The following is a 21,631-nucleotide window of genomic DNA, read 5'->3' on the forward strand; positions in this document are numbered from 1 at the left end:
CGGACTATCGGTGGGGCTAAGGGGGGGCCTTAGCCCCACCGATAGTACGGGACTATCCTTAGCCCACTTTCTGTTTACACTCGTTTTTGCCAAAGTGGGCTAGCCCCACCGATAGTACGGTACTATCTGGCCCTGCAAAATAGCAGGGGTTAGCACCGCAATTGCGGTGCTAGCACCGCAATTGCGGTGCCAAGCAAGTGAGTGTAAACAGAACGAAAAAATAATCCTGGGCTAAGCGACGGAGACGAAGTGCGACCCTCACTGACCAATCAGAAACGAGGTAATCAAGTGCTGCCGGTGCGTGCGTGTACGTGTACAGTACACAGCGTAATTATGAATATTCATGTGGTTTGGAAAGTCCGGGGCTAAGAAAGACGAGTGTAAAAAGGTCAGTTTTCTCCTTAGCCCCGGACAAGAGATAGTACGGGACTAATTGGCGAGTGTAAAAAGCTGAAAAAATTGGTACGGGACTAACGATAGTCCTGGGTCAGAGAAAGTCCGGGGTTAAGAAACACAAGTGTAAAAAGCCCTTTAGGAATCCACTACGTTCCATCGTGCGATATAGGCAAACCGCAACCGCAGAGTAGTTTCTTAGAGGTTTTCTGCACTAAATCAGGTGAGGTTACTAGTATCACTTGGCTTGAGTTACAAAGCGCCACATGTATAAATCGTATTTTCACAATTTTTGCAGTCTTCATGCACTAGGCCTACCTGAAAACAAAAGAATTTCTTCTGAAACTACAAAGCTTACCCATTGACAACAAAAATGGGTCTCATTTATCTCCTTGACAAAATAACTATAAAGATTCTGAGAAAATACGAACCATTCGAAAATCATTGTAAATTGCTTTAATTACTTGAGAGACGCGACCGTATATGAGGGGAAAAACACGGAACTTATCAATTCCTTATCTATCCACTAAGCATGTTTTAATCGAAGACCCTCTGAAGCAAAATATTGACTGCAGTGACAATGAAATGTGAATTGCAGCAACAGTAATAACTGTAGAATCATAATGCGAAAGCTACGGTAATAATGATTACGTAAAATGTTCTTTTAAGCTAGCCAGTGTCAATATAATTGTAATATTTTATCTGAAGATACTGGCATACGGCTAAGAGGAGGACCGGATAATGACCCTTTCGTTGGCAGAGTAGAAGTGAATCTCTACGGTGTATGGGGTGTTATCGACAGCCGCGATGGATGGAGCATACGGGAAGGCACTGTGGCGTGCCGCCAACTCGGCTTTGGTAGTGCGGTCACGGTCTACGACAGACCTGACTATTTCGATAGGATGTATACGTATTCCACTATCTCATACGGTGTCGTTATGAGAAATTTGCGCTGTTCCGGGCACGAGATGTATCTCCAAGACTGTGAGCACGATGCGACAATAACGGTCAGAAATTCGAGATATGGATACGTGGGCTCTTACAACGCTGGTGTCCGCTGTCTTCCAGGGGGTATGAAAAGATACTAGTACTATCATTTAGCGTAAACTTATTTGTCTAAGTGAGTTTTGATAAACAAAACCAGTCAAACAAGATGAGTAATTTTCATACAACAAATTGAAAAATAAAGAAGTTGTGCAATTCAAAGTTGAAACATTATTTCGCTAACCTGAGCCAAGGGCTCAAGATTAAGCTATTGCATTCGGTTTTCCAAACTTGTCCGTCGTGCGTCGGTGTTCATGCGCCCTGTGTCGTTCGTCGTCGGTCCTCTTTTTATAATCTTGCCGCCTCCTTAAAAAACCAAACAAACAAACAAACAAACAAACAAACAAAAAACTCCAATGATCCGACAGTAAACTAACTTGGCAAGAATATTCCTTGTGGCTTGGGGGTGTGAAGTCGTTCAAATGATTCAGGTGGCTCAGTGAGGACTTAAGGGAGGAGTCCCAGTAGGCCCTCTAGTGAGTAGATTTAAAAACTGGTTTTTTTTTATCATATCCAGGGACAGTACAATCAGTCATATTGCAATGATAGAATTAAAAGGCAAAATAAAGTATACGAGGCTCGATATTAGCAGTGGCTTGATGGGGCCACCAGAAATAGATGTAGGACCAACTCGTTTTTAGAAATTATTTGGAGGCCTGATTTGGATATCAAAATTTGTGAGTTTGTACATTGTATTAACTGTTGTTTCCTTTTTCAGCAAGAATAGTGAAGAATAAGTTACGGCTCAGTGCTTGATAACTGCAAACATTTTAGTTTGCTGCCGGCACCTCCAGGCTTGGCAGATCGCTGCTAGTCTTCATAGCAAAGTTCCATCCATTTAATTCCCAATTCGCCCACTAACTATTTTTCTCACAGCCAAATTCTATCTACCCAATAAACGAATTCCGTATACCACTATAATTGTTGAAGGGGAACTCTAAACAAGTTTGATTTTTTGAAAGAAAGAGTAAATTCTTCCAAAGACAATAGCGAAAATTTGATGAAAATCTGATTTATGCTTAAATTAGGAAATTTATGAAATTGTAAAGTTTTGCTATTTTTTGTTTGTTTTGCTAAACAGTTGTCGAACAGTTGCTAAGGATATGCAAATGAATTAGCTTCACCTTACAATCTTCCATTACTCATGAACAGGAAACTGATGAAAATTACAATTTTCGGCTATAAAGTGTAAAATATCATGTCATTCCTGCCTTAATAACTTCAACATAATCATCAGTGAGAAGAATCATTATAGGGAGTGAGAATGGGGCATTTTTGCGTTTGAACAAAAGATTGAAAATTTTAATATGTTGTGTACAAACCAAAATCTATGATTAATGATGACACATTTTGAGGTGATAACATCATCAGAGACTCAGTCACTTGCATATTCGTGTTGACTGCTCAAAGTTCTTAAGGGTCATTCAAGCCCCTATTAGGCAACTAGATGCTAGAGATAAGTTGGGGTGGGGCCTGTGATATCGTGTAGTTTTGCTGCTCTCCTCGTGCTTGCTACCGCATATGTTTACAGTTTAATCAATGCGAACTCACATGGGCTGGACAGTGTTGGAGTAATGCTAGAAATAAACCGCTAAATATGCACAGCGTTCAAACATGTCGATACGTGTACTATGATTTATTTTGGTCTTGTTCGACATCAAAAAGGCCCGAGAAATAAATTTGACATTCATATCTTCTATTTCAAAATGCATGATCAGATTTTCACGAAACTTGGCGTGAATTATTTTGGGATATAGGCAAGTCATGTCTTTCAAATGGTTCAGGTGACATGGAATGGTGTTTCCGTGTGGGGATACGAGAGGGGGGAGGGTGGTAAAGCAATTGTGGCCCAAGTTTTGAGGTTGATTTTATTCTGCTCCCTTAGAACATTCATGATATCAATTTTTTTTTAACCGAACTTGGAATACTTAACAGGTAGCAGATAGCATTTATCGGGCATTCCGTGTTATTGTACGAAAGTACTTATTGTGAAACAATTTTTTTTAATCATTGCAGTTCCAGAGGAGGGCCAATATTAATGAAATTAATAAGTCCCACCTTTTTTATCTTTCAAAGTATACTTGTACATACTGAACGGATTTGGCAGGAATCATCCATAGTGGGGAGGGGATACAGAGTTGTTTTTTGAAGAGGTACAAGTAGTCTAAGTGCGCCATAGTTTGGCGGGGCTAACAAGCTATAAAAAAAGGCCAGAACACTGTGAATTTCAATAAATACCTCTTTATCCCTCTCGTAGAGCAGGAAAATCATATTTTGTGGAACAAAGTATAAGATAATACCTTGTAAATGCTTGCCCGAGTAGAAAGTAATAGTTCGATCATCCAAAGGAAATTTACATCAAAGTTTCGTTTATCTTTAAATCACAAGATGAAATCAGGTGAATGTCGAGCCCGCTGGACTCTCTTTCTATTGATTTCACTCAAATGCGAGCATTTTAACCATGGTTTCGGTAAAGACGAGTAACATTCTGGAACTATAGATAGGTGATGCCATTTTCTTTTTTAGGGTTATTTTTTTTTAGCGTTACCTTTTTAATGATTATCTATTGTCAATGGATGTCGTTTTGGGTTGTTCATCTTTGTTAAGATGCCATTGAAGTCTTAATTAGTAACACTAAAACTTATTCATGTAGGTTATCTTTCATAAGTTGATTTTACGCCTTTTTTTCTCCTCAAGATCCATGATGTTGAATTTTTCGATTGATCTACTTTATCGTGTATTTGCAGATAATATTATTTGACAAGATGACGGGGTCTCGTGTAATAATTATCACTGTCTTCATGTGATTTTGTGATTTTGTTGAGATTCTGAAATCCCGTGTTGTGTATTTCCACAGAAAAAAAAGAAGAAAAGATAACATCATGGCATTGCTGGATGGATCCATGTGAAATGCATAGACATTGTTCTCGTTCTTATAACAAATTGAGTGGATGTCAAATTCGCCATGAAGAAGAAACGATGTAAGTCGCAATCGTATTTGATGTAACATGAAAAAAAAAATTACTCTACTATACTGCCGTTATCATAATAGCTTCTACGCAGTGTAACGCCCTCGTTGTTCCACTGGAAGCATACGTTCCTAATTTGCGGTTGAAGTACTCATACGGCGACAGTGTGGCAGTGGTGTGTAAGAACGGCTTGTCGTCTGTGACATGGTACTGCGGACCCCTCGGTGTGTGGAGCGGACCGAATGTTAATTGTCCTACTCTGGATCCGGTTTACAGAGGTGAGCAACTGGCCAACGACACAATCATGTCCATTAACACCTATTAGAAGTACCCTTCGTACACGGCCGTCGCCACTTTTTGAATAGTGAGGGCAGTTTACATTAATACCTGGTGCCACTTCCGGGCTTCATTAGTTAAAAAGCAAAAAAACAAAAAACAAAAAACAAAAAAAAAACCCCAAAAACAAAAACGGCCTTCAGCTCATCTTTTACTGCCCCTTCCGGGTTTCTTCAGCTGACAAGCAAAAAAAAAAAAATACAAAAAACAACAACACAACAAAATCCCTCTGGTACAACTTAAGTCGGTAAAAGCTTTACCACATTCTAATTTTGTCTGGTGCCACTTCTTGGGTGCCACTTCTGGGGGCTAAGCGGTCACACCATATGTATTCCTCTGTATTAAGAAAGAAAAAGTGTGGGTTGCGCCGGCCCTGAATTGTATGTGCAGGCTGTGCAAATACTGTGAAACTATTATCTGAATTCCAAGACCATTATTGTTTTCTTTAGCTGCATTAGGCCCACCTGCATTTACAGACATAAATAACATGGCTTTATCTTCTCCATCAATGTAGCCAAACGTGCTGAAAAGTCTTTGTTCGTATGGGTTACTGCAACATTGTGAAACTAGGTAACTCGACGCGATTTCATGACAAACGTGATAAGCGTGTGCATTTTTGCATTTGTTCTAATAGATTGCAACGCTCCCAGTAACCCACCTCAAGCATCCATTCAGAATCCCCGACTGAGATATGAATACGGTAATGAGGTGAACGTAACTTGTAACGACGGCTCTGATTGGTTCATTTGGCGTTGCGACACTGACGGGCTGTGGAGCGGAATTCAAGTTGATTGCCCACCAGCGAACGAAGCGGAAGGTGTGTTTCGTATGTTTGACTGGATTACAGTCAGTCCGCAGCACGTATGCTAATGAGCCGATCCGGCAAGATTTATTCAGCACTCTCGTTGACGATGTTTGCGTTCGAAAGGTGTCTCGTCGTGCGAGATTTTGCGAGACTTTGATAGGGCTATGGTTTTCACAGTGTAGCGACTTGTACATACATTTGTCATGGCTACAAGTCACGGTAAATTGTTCTCCAGACTTTGATCTTTATTTTGATTTTACATTTGCGTATAACATCGGATCTTATCATGACTATAAATCAGTTGAATTTGCGTAAATTTTACCTGCCTTTCACGGAAGATTTTGTTATCTAAAGTTCTTTTTTGGTTCCTGACCGGATTAAGAAACTGTTGTTTCTGATTTTGGCTTTTTCGTAGAGAGGAAACTTAGATACTCATCATATATTGAAGTCAAGGAGACGCAAGCATGATTTATACTAGTTTTTCCGTTTTGAAATGTCTGTAAAATTCACTCCTTAGCCGGAAGTATGCTCCACACAAAGTGTACAGTGGCGCGAAAGAGCTCTCTCATTGGACAGTGCTTGCATTCAGCGCTTGAACTACACGCGTGCCAAGAAACCGCAAGTGGCATGAAACCGTTATGTAGCAGCGTAATGACGTAATGCAAGCGCTGAATGCAAGCGCTGTCCAATGAGAGAGCTTACTCTTGAGATTGCACGGTTTCAAGCTGATCAGCACTGACATCGATGTATATTTTACTGGTACCTGACCGGATTAAGCAACAAATTGTCAAGATATTTACATGGATACAAAGATTAGGAGATGGACTACCAAATAAAGCATTTTCATTGAGACGCAAGGTGAATTTGATATTTTTTTGACGTCTTGAACGTGTACTGCACGAATTACTTTTTTCATCATTTTTCAAGCTCAAATCACGCTATGATATTTTTCATTTGCAATAATTTGAGTAACATGTGATGATAGATTACATATTTTCCTTGAATTTGATACCAAATTTGTGAACATAAGGTGTATTTTTGTTGCCGAAAGCCCAAGGACAAAATCTCCTTACGCAGCTCATTACGTATGCATACATCATTACGCTTGCATACGAGTTGAATAAATACGAGCGAATTATCGGGTGCTGCGGACTGACTGATTACCTGTAATATTTAACGACGCTGTTCTTTTCAATCAGCAGCTACCTGCAGGTGTCCAAAGAAATTGTTCGTATAACAGATAGTAGCTTCCACAGAGTACCGATGAGTGACGTCAAAACCATTCGTCGCCATAGAAACTGGTTTAAAGAAACAAAAAACAAAACTTCAAGTAGTCAGAATACGATCAACGCTGACACTGCTCTTACCCGGTTCCAAGCCACTGCCGGAAGCCCTGTGCAAGAATATCTCGTTTGGAATCATAATAAGCTCTAACGAAAAGCTGTGATGTCATCACTTTGATACTCTGTGCATGCTTCATTTAAACCACCATACATCTTTCCCTTTCTACTGTTGAGTGCCCCCCCCCCCAAAAAAAAAAAAAATAAATAAATAAATAAATAAATGAATAAAACAAATAGAATAAATGGATCTCAGGAGCATCATGTCATTTCCAAGGTAGTCTGTATTTATCACTTCACGTACTTTCATACTTTGAATCGATACATCGATTGCATTATTAACCTGGCGTCATTGGTCATTCAAAAGGCTCTTAAGTCTTTGTCGTATAATCAGATAACACGCTGGAGATTTCTGAAGTACATGTATTGCGATCAGAAATACAACGCACGATAAAAGAACGTGTATTTGAATTTGATGCACGTGGCCCCGATATAGTACTGTATACGGGACAGGCGGCTGTTCGAAGGAAAAGGCAATGAAGATACAGACACACAACCGATGCTACCGCCGCAATCGAACAAGGACCGTAATAATGATCGCGATAACCCGCGATTTTGTGCACTGGGCTAACAGGCTCACATGAAACAGTGATACCGATCACGAGTAACATATGCAAATAAGATGACGTAATGATGTCATGATATCACATCCAATATGTCCAAAGCTACTCTCGTCTTGACCTCATCTATTTTCCATTTTAGAAGCAAGAGGTCAAGGTTCATCCCCAGCCACTTCTGGTCTCCTGGCGCTCGGGGTGATTCTAATGGTCTTCAGTGTGATATTGTTGTCTGTGGCGGTGTTCATCATCAGAAGGTAATCACTGAAGTGGTGGTTTTTTGGGGTTTTTTTTTTTTGCTCTTGTTTCTATTTCTGTTTCGTCACTGATTCCACCAAAGCTTGAAGCGATGCCTTTTCAGGACACAAAACTTGTCATATTTGTGTCCTTTTCATCATATTGCAATATACCGTATCGTTGTTATTACTAGTGAAGTGACTATCGCAACTGCATTATATACTGGGTGAATGCTTCTTTAAGGTAATAATAAACGATACACACATTCATGTTCTTGAGAAATATTGAAGACGACATGTTTGTCAAGTGCGTTTTCTGTGAAATCACTGGAAGAAGAAAAGATTTTTTTTTTTTTGATAGACTGTCAAGTGGATGGAAAGTCAGTGTACCATAATGCCCCAAACATAAAATGATTAATATGCAAGTAGAGGGCTAGTGCCGTTGATTTATCAGGTGGTAGTACTGTCAATGTTGCAGGGTGACAGCATTTCGAAACATCCAAGTAGATTGCACAAAATCCTAGGTACGTGACTGATGGAGAGAAACATGAGGTGGTGTTTATGTGTGAATTCAAGCACTGAACAGTACTATTTTTAAATTCCTATCAGTGTGTCTAAATAGTTACCATGTTGACGATGGCTCTCAGTCACAGACACTCTCGCTTTTATTGTACATAATAGAGACATGCACATTGCAGCCTTGTCACTTTGGCACCTCAATTGGCACACGACACAATTTGCATAGCCCGGTATAGCTTCATTGGAGCTGCGATAAGCCAGTTCGGGGTTCCACTTTGAGCATGAGCAGAAAAAGGTCATCTGTACCAGCAGAGCATGGTGGTTTTTAAATTCACTGAGATAAGCATCTGTAATGTAATGATTATTCAAGTGATCCCTATAAGTGGTGCTTGCCAGCACATCCACCTGACAGCAAAAGCGGTGTCTGACAATATCAATAGAAAGAGATTGTTAATACATTCAATGCAAAATGATGAAATTGATGCTTTCCAAAATGCCATTGGTAGGATCATTCTGGTCACCTGGTCTATGCAAGTTCATCCTTTATTTGAACATGACTGATGAATTCCATAAATTGTTACGTTGGGCAAGCTCATGCCTTCTGTCGCTTGAAACTAGTGGAGTGCCTAATCAACTGAGAAAGAAGAAAAGTCATTTGTACCCATGTGCCCATGAGCTAACCCCGAACTGGCTTATTGGGATTACTGCAACAAGTGAAGTCATACGTAACAAATCCAGTTGATTGTTGTTTGAGTACTTGTGTTCAAAGCTTGTAACTCGGCAACATACTAATCAGCCTATGCAAGCGAAAGCAAGCGAAAGACGCAAAATCAAATTCGTCCTAAAAACATACATGAATGGGCATGTTATGTAGTTTTGGTCGCTGTTTTATAAAGACACTACTGTTCACGTATCGCAGACTCGTATGTTGCTGTTTTTTTTTTTTTTTTGGGGGGGGGGGATAGATTAGAAGACCTGCATGCGCCTAACCTCTAAGTTATATCTATTATCTACAAAGATGCAAATATATTGTATTCTAACACACGACATTGTTGGAAAGTTCATTGTAAATCTGTGTGACATTCGATCACACATATCAATGAATTGCGAAACGAATTGAACAAAAAAGGTAGACACTTATATTTGCATTACTAATATCCTCTATGCGCGTTTCGCCAAAGCTGTCAAAATTCTCTTGTTGATTTGAATGTTGTTTTGTTGGATTGATTATCTATATTTTTCCTTTGTATTAAAGTTCAACGATGTATGTATCTAATAAATACCCGGTACTGACTTCCGGTCTCCATTTTGTAGAAACACCCTACCACCTTTGGCAAAGTAATGGATTACATGGGGCTAGGGCACCACTTAAAAGCAACTTTTGGTTTGCTGTCCCGCAGATCGACAAACATGAGCCAGACGACCAGGCTTGAGGGCGCTCTAACCAAGACTGGCGCGCCGCCCGCTGCAGAAAAAGGCGACGAGAAATCTCGCTCTCCAAGGGCTCTGCCCGCCATACCGAATGATAACCACGCCTATGAAGTATATCACCGAGACGAGACGACGAACCAATCTGCCTATATACAACCCTTCTAGATAAACCAAGGAGTTTGAAAACTCCTCGGCAAAATGCAGTTCGATCGGAGGGAGGGGGGGGGGGGGGGGGTATGAAATACCAGTAATGTGATGTGCCCAGGAGAGCCGAATTCAAAAGGTTCAGAAGTTATGAAAGACATTTTGTGGACACAGCTAAATGATCAAGGGACAAATTATGATAAATATTGATCAAAACAATTGGTTTCTTGTGTAAAGTTGGTATAATGGCACATAATTGAAATATTCGAATATGGCGGGAGTCCTACTGTTCCTTACGCACTCATTGATGAGATCCAGGTGTGTATATAAACAGCATGGTATAAAGCTGCCTTGGTATGATATGTATACGTTTTATGTATCTATGTCCATGTATTCATTTTGTAAACCTTATATAATCAGAAATTGTTAGATGTGGTTATTTAGAACAGCACAATAAACTTAGTGGAGTATGCGTTTGAGCATTTTGTACACTAATATCAATGAATATGCAAGTTGGATTTATATCGTATTAACTCCTTATTTAACAACTTCTTAAAATATTAATGCTTGAAATGATATAAGGCGCTTTGTCCATTTAGGTCTTATGACCATTCATGTCCAATTATACTCCATGTCCAAGTTGGTTTTGATACCTAGATTTGAGTCAAACTAGAAAAAAAAATGAAAGAAAGAGTCATAAAATCGGACACGAATAATGAAGTCATAGAAAGTATAGCTTCAATTGTTTTCACATGGCATTGATACCACTCACATACATAATTATATGCACTGCAAAGGAGTCGATAATGGCAACGCCTTGCAGCTATCTACAGTTGTTACAAAATATTTTATAGCTTCCTTATTAGGCCGTTCATTACGAGAACCGGGTTGCCTGTGTATTAAGTCTATGGAGATTTAAGAATTCAATATGGAACGGGTTAAACAAGTGTATGCAGTCTTTCCATTTATATCAAATTCTCACAACTACTGAATTTTGTTGTGTAAGTTTATTTTCCTGTCGATATTCCTTATTTTTTGCTTCTTGAAATAAACATCTTTTTGAGGATTTGTGTGCTGGTCACCGGGAGAGTTGAGGGGGTGGTGACATCAATATCTCGGATTTGAATATGAGGCTGTTACTATCGTATTTTCAGATCATTTTTTTTTTATTATGGGGTAATCTGAATACATTAAAGTCCATTACTTTCTTTCTTAAATCCGATCTCAATGAGGGTTCTACCGTTCTATTTGGTTGACTTTATTTTGTCTATGAAAATAAAGACGAAGTGAATATCTTTCTTCTTTTTTTTTCTTTTTTTTTTGGGGGGGGGGTATCTTGAACCAGGTGTATGTTAAGACTGGTTATGAGTGTTTCCCTACAGGCGATACACCGATACTGTCATTTGCTAAGCATTCATCAACCAATATTTATCTACATATAATATCATCTGACTGCGGTAATGGGTGATTTCAAGTATACGTTTGTGCTGATGAATGCAATGTCAACACTAGCAGCTGACTAGCACCAGTTATGTAACAACAACAGCATTAAAGATAATTCCGATCATTCGGTGTTAGCAGGCTGACCTCAAGAGTATGACGTAGTTCCGGTTGCTAGTGCTGAGCCCATCGTAGAATGTCTGCTGAACCGAACTCCACTATTCTTGAAAGCAAGATGAAATTAAGCAGAGGTATGAAGATTGAGGTGCGAGTTTGTTTTTTTTTTTTCTCTCTCTCTCATTTGTACAGAGGGAGACAAAATTGAAGAAAACTCCTACCTCCAGTATACTCCCCCGGCTGGTTAATGGGATGATATAGTCTTGGTTAAGGTGAGGGGTCAGCTTTTAACCTTTTGCGAGATAAGCTTTATGATATGTTAAAGAGCATACAATTCTTACGGGAATTCAAAGTTTATTCGATGGATATTTAATTTTGAAATGACTGAGATATCAAAAAACAAAGTAAAACAAAGCGATCATCATACTAATAAAAGGTGAGTCCCACCTTCTATTAGGATCGCTTTGCTTTGAATATCTAAGCCATTTCAAAACCAATTTTCATTAAAAAAAAAGCAACTTTGAGTTCCACTTTGAATTATATGCTCTTTCAAATTTCAAGAGGTTTCTTATTATCTAAAAAACTCATCATCAAAAAACGTTGAAAACCTGTAACAACCCTGTGACACCAGCTGTACCAACCCTGTGACACCAGCTAGCCCCTTAGGGATTGTCAGATTTGTCATCTTCAATTTGTTGTTGGTAACGTTGCTATGATCATAATTATATATGTGTACTGTATGAGAGTTTAGTTGATCGCAGGCTTCTGTGAAAGGCTTTCTTTGTTTGCAATGTACTCTGTGCGATTATACCCCCATCTCACTAGACGGCAATTCCGCTACGATCATCAAAAATCGACAAAGCGCGGTGGATCGTGGCTAATTCATAGCTTTAAATCTTCTCCATCGTATCTTGAGCGGTTCAGAAGCGCGGAGGGTCGCCACCATCGCCATGGTCGGCGACCTCGCTACGGAAGTTTTGAACATGTCCAAAACTTCCGTAGCGAGGTCGCCGTGGTTTTATAGAGCGTATCACAATCGCCTCACGAGCGCATTAAAAGCGCCACATTCGTAACTCTGACGGGGTAGCAACGCGTTAGGCGTAACTCAAGCGCATCGAAAGCGGCCCCTATCGCCCATGAAAATTACCACTTTTACAGCAGGAACCAACCATGAACGAAAGAAAGTGATGAACAGACCGGCAAGGTGGACATGGAGAAAAACGTATAAAATTCATGTTCCACGTACGCTCAGTACTAATCTACTCTGTTTATTAAACTGTTTGTTAGTCATAATATACCATTGCAAGTCAATGAAAGTAAATTAAGTTGTGATTTTTTCAAATATATCATAAAATTGTCTCGTTGTAGGATACGATTTGTAGTTTGCTCGTAAGCCGGTTCTTTAATATCATATACACATTTTACCCTTTTATCTGAATGGAGGACTGAACTAATAAGTGGAATTTAATTCACATCAGGTTCTGATTGGTGTGTTCTAGAATGCTAAGATGTGAGAGTAAAACAATATTCTGCAAATCCATGTTGGTTTGACATTGACATCTGCCTGAAGAAATTCAGTCAGGAAACCCATTTTATACCCCGATCGCTAAGATCGTATGCATGAGCCCGGCATAAACGTATTACCGTCGCCGATCGCTAAGATCGTATGCATGAGCCCGGCATAAACGTATTACCGTCGCTCCGATCGTATCACTGTTGTAGCGAGGTCTTGATAAGCGTACGAATATCGCAATATAATCGCTTTGATCGCAGAAGCAGCGCACCTCGTCGGCTTGGATAAGCGGCAAAAACGTGGCAGCGTCGGACCTTATCGTGGCACTATCGCCTACAGCGCAGGTTGAGCGTAGAGAAACCGTAGTGTAATCGCCTCGGATGCCAAAAATGGAGACGGACGGCGATCGCGCCACGATTTGTTAAATCGTCACAGATCGCCATGGTCGCCATGGTCGCCTTCCTAGTGAGATTGGGGCCTTAAGCAGCAATAATGAGTCTGATAAAGATGAATAATTTATTCTTAGACTTTTTTGTATACACGGTTGCGGGCGTTTATACAACCATTTTTTATGAATCTAAATTTTTTTTTTCCTATGATGTAAGAACTTATCATGTGGTCAAGCAGCATAAAAGTAAGTGGAATACTAGCCATTTTTGTGTGTATTTGTTTCTTTGTGAATATGATTGATATCATCGAATGACAGTTCAAATAAATAATGCAAAAAAAGTGTGTGCATATGTGTGTGGGTGTGGGTGTCGGTGGATGTGCGCGCGTGTGTGTGTGTCTGATGCTCTTTGACATGCGCTGCTTGGTCTGCTGTTCCGATTTTTTTCATTTTTTTTTTCTTAGGTTCTATCAATATCAGCAGAAGTGATAAATAATGATGACAAAATTAATGACGAGCATTGTAACTGCTGACCAGTTAATGGTTGAAGTGATTCGATCATGTGTTCAAATAGGGACGTATTATAGAAATACACCATGATCGTAGCAAAATCTTTGGTTACGATATTGGGTTGTTTCTTGATTGTTTATGTTTTCGAAATTTTAAATGTATGTTTTCGCATCTTTTTTTCCTGCCCTGTGCCGCGATGCATTTTTTAGTATGTTGCCATATCGAGATTTCCTTTGCTTAAACCTCTTTGGTTTCACTGTCACTTTGATACCGTCTCAATGCCAGTTCGATGTTTAGCAACGATGTGGAAACGCGGCCGGAAATTTTGGACACGTCAAAAATTTTCTTGGGACTCTGCTAACTGGAAAAAGGTCAGATTTAAACGTGCCTTTAGACTCCAGACTAAGAGTTAATGTTCAATCTCTCTGAGTAATTGCAATGATATACCGTACTTCTACTACTACTACTATACTACATACTACTACTACTACTACTACTACTACTACTACTACTACTATTACTACTACTACTACTATTAATAATAATAATAATAATAATAATAATAATAATGACAATATTGATAGCAATCATAATCATAATAATAATCATTATCCTAATCATAATAGAATGTAAGGTCCGGATATATGTTTGTGTCACGCTTCAAAGAGAAAATTACTAATAAGGAGAAAATATATGTATTTGAAGATTTCAATTGCTTAAAGAAAAGAAAAATCGAAGGAAATGTGAGGAATCGAAATTTGGCTACAGCACCCCTCTCTATAATTCTGCCACGAAGTTCGGTATACAAAGAGCTTATATTGACTAAAGATATAAATACGCCCTACTAGAGGAAGTGAATTCCGTTTTTAACAACACTCTAACTTATCTGGGCCCCTATGTTTGTTTGTTTGTTTGTTTTATTTTTTTCTTCCAACACAATTTCATACATAAATCAAGATTCTTTTGATAGTTGGGGGCCTAAGGGCTCAAAATGGATTGTTTGGTTCAGATTCTTCCAAAAGCACCAAATTTGGCTCATAGGTCCCTTGTACCATACTCTTTCGATTTTTGATGGGCGCGGCGCCAAGGCTAAAAACCCGGCTTAAAAAACGCCATATTGGTGGAATCCAATATGGCCGCCATCCGGGTTAAAGGTCAACTGCAGTTACAAATTGAAAATGTTGATTAATGTTACGAATCCCATGTGGAAGATATTACGGGGTTAGAGAATGTGATTCTAAATATCATTTCTGCAATTCAAGGTCACTATCACCTCTCAAGGTCACTTTCAAGGTCAAATAAGGGTCAAATCAGGCGTTTTTGTGCATTTTTCGAAATGGCGTCTGTGAGCATTCAACTGCAATTCACTGGGACCCCTATTTTGTCCCATTTGTCATCTCTTCCATACTCCTTCGATGGTTAATTAGGGCCAAGAGCGGTTCCATCCTCCTACATATCAATAATGACTATGACAAATAAATGAAAAAATTATATTTAAGATATATATATATATATATATATATATATATATATATATACATATATATATATATATATATACACTGAAGCATTGCGGAGAGTGGCTGATAGTACTAGTAAATGTCATGTACCTGTGTCATCTTTCCTCCAACTCCACTCCCTGAAGTCAGGGACCACATCAGATAGGGTGGTTTCTGATGATCTGCTCCCACGTTATGACGAGATGATGCCTACCCTCGTTGACGCAGGCTGCCCCATAAACCTTGTTGCTCATTAGTCCTTGCTGGACATGAGCACGATTATTAAAGTACTGTGTAGTTAATGTGTCAGTATATAAATACGGCCGCCATCCTATTCCAAGGTGCCGAATGAGGGTGCAATGGCAAAGAGGGTAATAAACACGCATAATCTTATTTTGTCCTCGTTTTTCCTTCTGACGAGATAGCTGGATAGCCCGTATGCAACTAGCTGGTCAGTTGTATGTACTTGGGGTGGACCACTTTCCCGGTTTATGCACCTTGAGTTTTCCGATAACGGAATGCCGATTCAGGATCTTTTCATGTATCTGGGTTTGTGATTCTTTCACACAAGGGACTTCCACTTTTTATATCCAAGTGATGAGGTGCAAAGTGTTGTGCCTCTACTAGAGGGGACAGTATGACAACAGACACCATTGCTCAGCTAGACTTGAGATAAGTTGAGATAACAGGCCATGATTGAAATGATGCAGAAAAAAAAAATACCGTAGTAAGATCCCTTAAACACTGTTAAACCTAATTACTCTCAGAAAGGGGTTCTTATTATAATTCATGAGTGTATACCTAGTGTTTGAAATCTTAACACGAAAGCAGATATATTGATGTTACTCGTGAGAAAGCCCACCTCTCCCTCTCTCACAGCCCTCAACAACTGCAATTCTATTAGCAGGGCTAGCATTCCTCCTAAATTGACTATAGGCAAGCCATTTTCTAAATTACCTTTTGTGAATATCATGGTTTGACCCCAAATGACCTTTAGGGAGACCTTATAAGGAAAAGTTGACATCAGACCATAAAAACAACTCCAGAATCGAATCCCTTGACCCATAAAACCTCTAAAGCTGACTTTTCAAATTATTGTAACACTTTAAAGTTTTTTTGTTATGGACTGGCCTTTAAACGTAAGTGGCAGCCATATTGGATTTTGTAAATATGCCGCCCCGGAGGGCGCCCTTCACAAGAAATACGCCTTTTTCAGCCGTCGACAACTGCAATTCTATTACTTTAATAGGCTGGCATTCCTGGAATATTGACCATGGGCAAGCCATTTTTTCAATAAACTGTTATGAATACAATGGCTTGACCCCTAAATGACCTTAAGGTGACCTTATAAGGAAAATTGACTTCAGACCATAAAAATAACTTCAGATTCGAATTCCTTGACCCAGAAAACCTCTTAACCTGACTTTTTAAATGATTGTAACCCTTTTATGTTTTGAAATGCAAGTGACCTTTAAACCTATATGGCGGCCATATTGGATTTTGCCAATATGGCCGCCCCAGAGGGCGCCCTTCTTGGCGCCCATCAAAAATTGAAATAGTATGGTTTGGGCTACATGTGTGCCAAATTTTGGTGCTTTTGGAAAAATTTGAACCAAAAATCCTTTGCGCCCCCCACTATGAGTAATATCACATAAAATATCAGTAACCAGATGACAATGTACATGATTCAAAGAAGGAAAATAAATGCGTAAATTAATTCGATTGACAAAATACATATCGTATTACCAAATTTCCAAATAATTACCTGAGAAATTATGCGGAAGAAGGACTGCCTCTATAAGCAAAAGCTTGAAAACGTGGCAGCCCAGGGACCTATCTATAACATAATACACATAATTGTTTCCGGAATAGGGATATACTACAAAATATGATATACGGTATAGATAAATGCATTATGTTTTATATTCTAGTGCATAGATACGAATAAAACAAAAGTAAATTATGATGATGATGATGATGATGATGGTGATGATGATGATGATGATGATGATGATGATGACAGGGTAATGATTAGAATATGTGTTTCATGTAGCTCAGTAGTCTTTCTTTCAAAGTCATTTGCTCATTCTGCTTCAGTCAAAACTGTTTCACATTAGGCGTTCAAGAATGTATAGTCTTGATGATGTGAATTATGCTTTCTGTATCGGCGTCTCATTTTTGAGACAGATATCAATATCACGAAAGAGATTCGCTAAAGAAGCGATCAAAGCTAGACATGCAGGAAGGAGTGCACTAAACGTATGGTATAGACAAATGTAACCAAAGTATTCTTTGCCTTATAGGGGACCTTGCTTCTGCACCATTCGTACTCCAAACAGATTCGACGGAACCTGTTATGTTCTTTCCCCATCGTTGAGTCTTTTATACATTCCACAATAGCGCTCCCCGAAGTAAACAGAAATACATATTCAGCATGGCGCTATCTCTCTCTATCTGACTTCCTCAAACATTTTTTTTCTTTTTTCTTTTTTTTAAAATATGTATTAATGTGTCTCATTCACTAAGTTCATTCGGACGCGAGCAAAGGTCCACGAGTGGCAGTAAATGGCGGTAGCGGAGCATTGTTACGAGAGATTAGGGGCAAACCCAAGGGAATTCTAGAGGATGTTTCCTGTCAGGCTGGCTTCTCTTTGTCTGGTTGTTAGCGTAGCGGTCATTCGTAAATCTACAACCACGGATCCCCAAGCAGGTGAGGTTAGAATTAAGAACCAGTCAAACACCAAAGAACGAAGGCTGCATGGTTGAAGGCACCCGTTGAGGACCGACTGATTTTTGCTATAACACACATTTCCCATAGAGATCTGCCCGAGTATACTCGGGAATAGTCTTCAATGAGTTAACCTACAGGAGGGAACAAGGATGGTAAATCACCTTTAGCAATTGCGCTACAATAAAAAGAATGGCTCAACAAGCGACAGCATATTTTTGTCTGTACGAGCTGAATTTTTCGCGGTGGTTTTATTTTCGCGAATTTCGCGAATTGCCTTTGAACCGCGAAAATAACAACACGCGAAAATAACAACGCACAAATAAGTAAGTACAGTTAGACCCTCGCAACCGTGAAATTAACAACACGCGAAAATGTCCTCTAAGTGGCAATTCGCGAAAATATCTGTACGCGAAAATTTCAGCTCGTACTAGTACTGTTCGTAATCATCGCAAAAGTGCTTGGAGTAAAAAAAAAAAAAAAAAAAAAAAAAAAAAAAAAAAAAAAAAAAAACACCACTTCATACTTACTTGACATAATTATTCTTCTATTTCTTACTGCGAAAGTACTGCCGATGCATTGCTCAATGATTTTAACTACAGCATTACTTTACACTTCTATGATAGTGAAATTTCTTTGTCTTCCAAGTGCAAATTTTTGCTGTAAGTTCACCTTTGTATGGCATATTTTCAGCTGTTGTGACATTGTAAGTGTGTTACTTATACAAAGTAGTCATACATTTTGATTTTTTAACATTTGAACCCAGACATAATGTTTCCTCCGAGCATATTTCCTCAGTCAACGTCAGTTTCACCAGGAATAGGAGGTGAATGCACTCCCCATCGATGTAGCAACATCTTCCAATATTAAATGAGTTAATCAAATACCGGTTCGTAATTGGCTAAACACAGTCACGCGATGGAGGCACATTGGTTATATTAGCCCATGGGCAGAACATTTTGTATGTTCTCCCATGGGAAAACATTTTCTCGTAACAAAATGACAAACGATACCAAACGATTGAACGATCATATTTTTCACGCAATCGATAGGATAAATTTGCCTGTTCCATACAATGTGAAAAAGCAGATGACCGATTATTGTGATGCGTACGAAAGTGTGATAATTTGACTAAGCCATATGATATAACAGATGATGACTTTTGTTGTCGGGAACATGTACCAAACGTTCCGCCCTCAGGGTCTGAAATGCTATTTCGGGAGGCTGTAACTCCCTCGACTTCGTCTCGGGACTTATAACCTCCCTCAATAGCATTTCAAACCCTTCGGGTGGAACATTCGGTATGTTCCCTCCCCCGCCAGTCATCATCTATAACGTCTGCGTTATCAATCTTCCCCTATGGACAGATGTCCCAGTGCGTTCCTATGTGTTCACATAGTCGGCTATGTGAACAACCTCAAACAGTGTGATGAAGATTTCACATTGTTTTGTGGTTTTCACAGTGTTCACATAGCAATGTTCTGTTTCGCACTTTGAATCGATGATTCACAATATGTTTACAATGTCAAAGAGTTTGAATTGAACAGTGTGAAGAGATTTCACACTGTGTTCACAATGTGCTCATACTGTGAGACACTGCTCTCTTCTAGCAGGGCTTTATGGGCAGATTTGTGTCTTTACATGCTTTTTTTTCGGTGGTAATATGTACACATTATTTATATTCACAGACGTGAGGTAGGAGCATTGGTCATATTCCACGTATTGTCGAGATATATTTTCACATTACACTGCCTCGAGAGATTATCTAACACAATGACTGATCAGTCGAGCATGACACATTATTGTACTGGTGCGAACCTGAAGCATACGAACCAACATTGCAGTGCCCGCAACATACATATCCCCCTGTTAAACTGCACGGTTAGAGTTTCATTGTTACTTCCTTGTATAGCTTTGTAAATTTATTATATCAAAATGTTTGATATTGCTGATGATACATCTTTGATCTCAATAGCAAGGACTTTCATGAAATACTAAGCTTTGTTCCGATGCCGTCTCGGTAACATTAATTGTTGTTCCAGAAAAAAAAAAATGAACAATAAGATGTCTTTGCATTTCTTTTTTCAGCCACGCCCACTCAAAATGACAAAGAACAACAAGCTTCACAGTTCCCCCACCAAAGTGAAAGAGAAAACAGACTTATTTACACATTACCCGTCATCGGAATATTCATGTGGCGCATCGAACCATGTATTCAGGAACCAAACAAGAATTAGATTTTTGGCTTTTTGGAGCGAGTAAACTTTGTTTTGACAATCCTCATTGCTGGAGGGCAGATGTAATAACTATGTTATTTGACACTGTGCAATAGCTGGTCCGGATTTTGTACTGTCATATTGCTATATACAATATTATTTTATAAGGTGACAAAACGAATGTGTTCAAACCAGCCAACAGAATAAACATGATAAATTTGATTTCTTAAAAGATGTGTATGACAAATTAAGAACAGAGCATGTCATGAATTCATCACCTCTTTGGTATACCTCCTCTGGTATACCCCAATTTTAAATCTCCACCTTTGCTATGCACTTCACTTGTCAGTTGATGCGAGGATTGTGTCGGACCATCGATACCCATACGCCGGCATCCCAGAGGTTCTGATCGACAACGAATGGATAACGATTTGCGCGGACGACTGGGATATCCAGGATGCGGTGGTTGTATGCAAACAGCTCGGGTTGGGCATGCCCCACTCTGTAGGACGGACTAACGATTTTGGGAAAAGATCCGTGCCCTGTGTCACCCAGCTGCATTGCTATGGCAACGAGGACAACCTTGGGAAGTGCCAGGGGTTTTCAGTGGCAACATATGCAAACGGTGACAAGAAGAAGATCATCTGTTTTCCACCACTGGGTGAGAATTGCGATCTAAGAAAACTGTCAGTTGAAATAGGATCGTTTGAAATCAAAGCCTTGACTACAATTTTCCCGGAGGAATTTATCAGGAATCTTTACGTTGTACCAATGTACGACGATAAAATTTGAAACTCCTTTCACTGTACTCGATGTTGGTATCTTCCATTTCCAGACTACGAGGAAGGCCTATTAGTGAAGCGACGGAAAACATTACCAGTAGTGTATACATCAAATGCTGTAGGTTCCTCTAGGCTTCTACTACGTAACTATATAAACTTACTACACCAATATAATACAATGAATAAGCCAGGAGGCAATCAGAAAGCGCTTTTCCACTAGCTTCGAACTAAGTGTATCAAAAAAAAAAAAAAAACGAATGACGTATCAAATACGTATCCTTGGCAAAATATACCTCAAGTAAATCGAGTGTTTTTATTTATGCGAATGTTACTTTATGTTTATGTCTTTATCAGGGCACGGTGTCCGACTTGCCGGCGGTACAGACGAAAGTAATGGGATTCTGGAGATGGAATTAGAAGCTGGAAAGTGGATCAGAGTTAAAGACATTCCATTTCAATGGCCAAACAAGTTGTGTCGTCACCTAGGATATTGGAGTGGTAATGGAGTAATGCGGACAGGCAGCATTTTTCAACCTGTAGCTGATTTGGGCTATTGCATCAAAAATATATTTCACGCTCAGTCATGCGACATTAGCCAACAGCA

The 21,631-nt window shown here is 39.3% G+C and overlaps 1 protein-coding gene across 1 annotated transcript in view; it reads left to right on the plus strand.

The window, feature by feature from the left end:
• LOC140245690 (lysyl oxidase homolog 4-like) overlaps positions 1-21,631 on the plus strand; it is a 47,476-nt gene that overhangs the window by 18,605 nt on the left and 7,240 nt on the right. The window contains exons 4-11 of the mRNA XM_072325232.1: positions 1,102-1,464; positions 4,529-4,684; positions 5,377-5,559; positions 7,650-7,761; positions 9,660-9,801; positions 13,165-13,255; positions 20,595-20,906; positions 21,382-21,454. Of these exons, the coding sequence (XP_072181333.1) occupies positions 1,102-1,464; positions 4,529-4,684; positions 5,377-5,559; positions 7,650-7,761; positions 9,660-9,801; positions 13,165-13,255; positions 20,595-20,906; positions 21,382-21,454 (1,432 nt within the window). The remainder of the gene's footprint in view (positions 1-1,101; positions 1,465-4,528; positions 4,685-5,376; positions 5,560-7,649; positions 7,762-9,659; positions 9,802-13,164; positions 13,256-20,594; positions 20,907-21,381; positions 21,455-21,631) is intronic.

Source organism: Diadema setosum, assembly GCF_964275005.1.
Source record: "Diadema setosum chromosome 20 unlocalized genomic scaffold, eeDiaSeto1 Scaffold_20_unloc_1, whole genome shotgun sequence".
Classification (NCBI taxonomy): domain Eukaryota; kingdom Metazoa; phylum Echinodermata; class Echinoidea; order Diadematoida; family Diadematidae; genus Diadema; species Diadema setosum.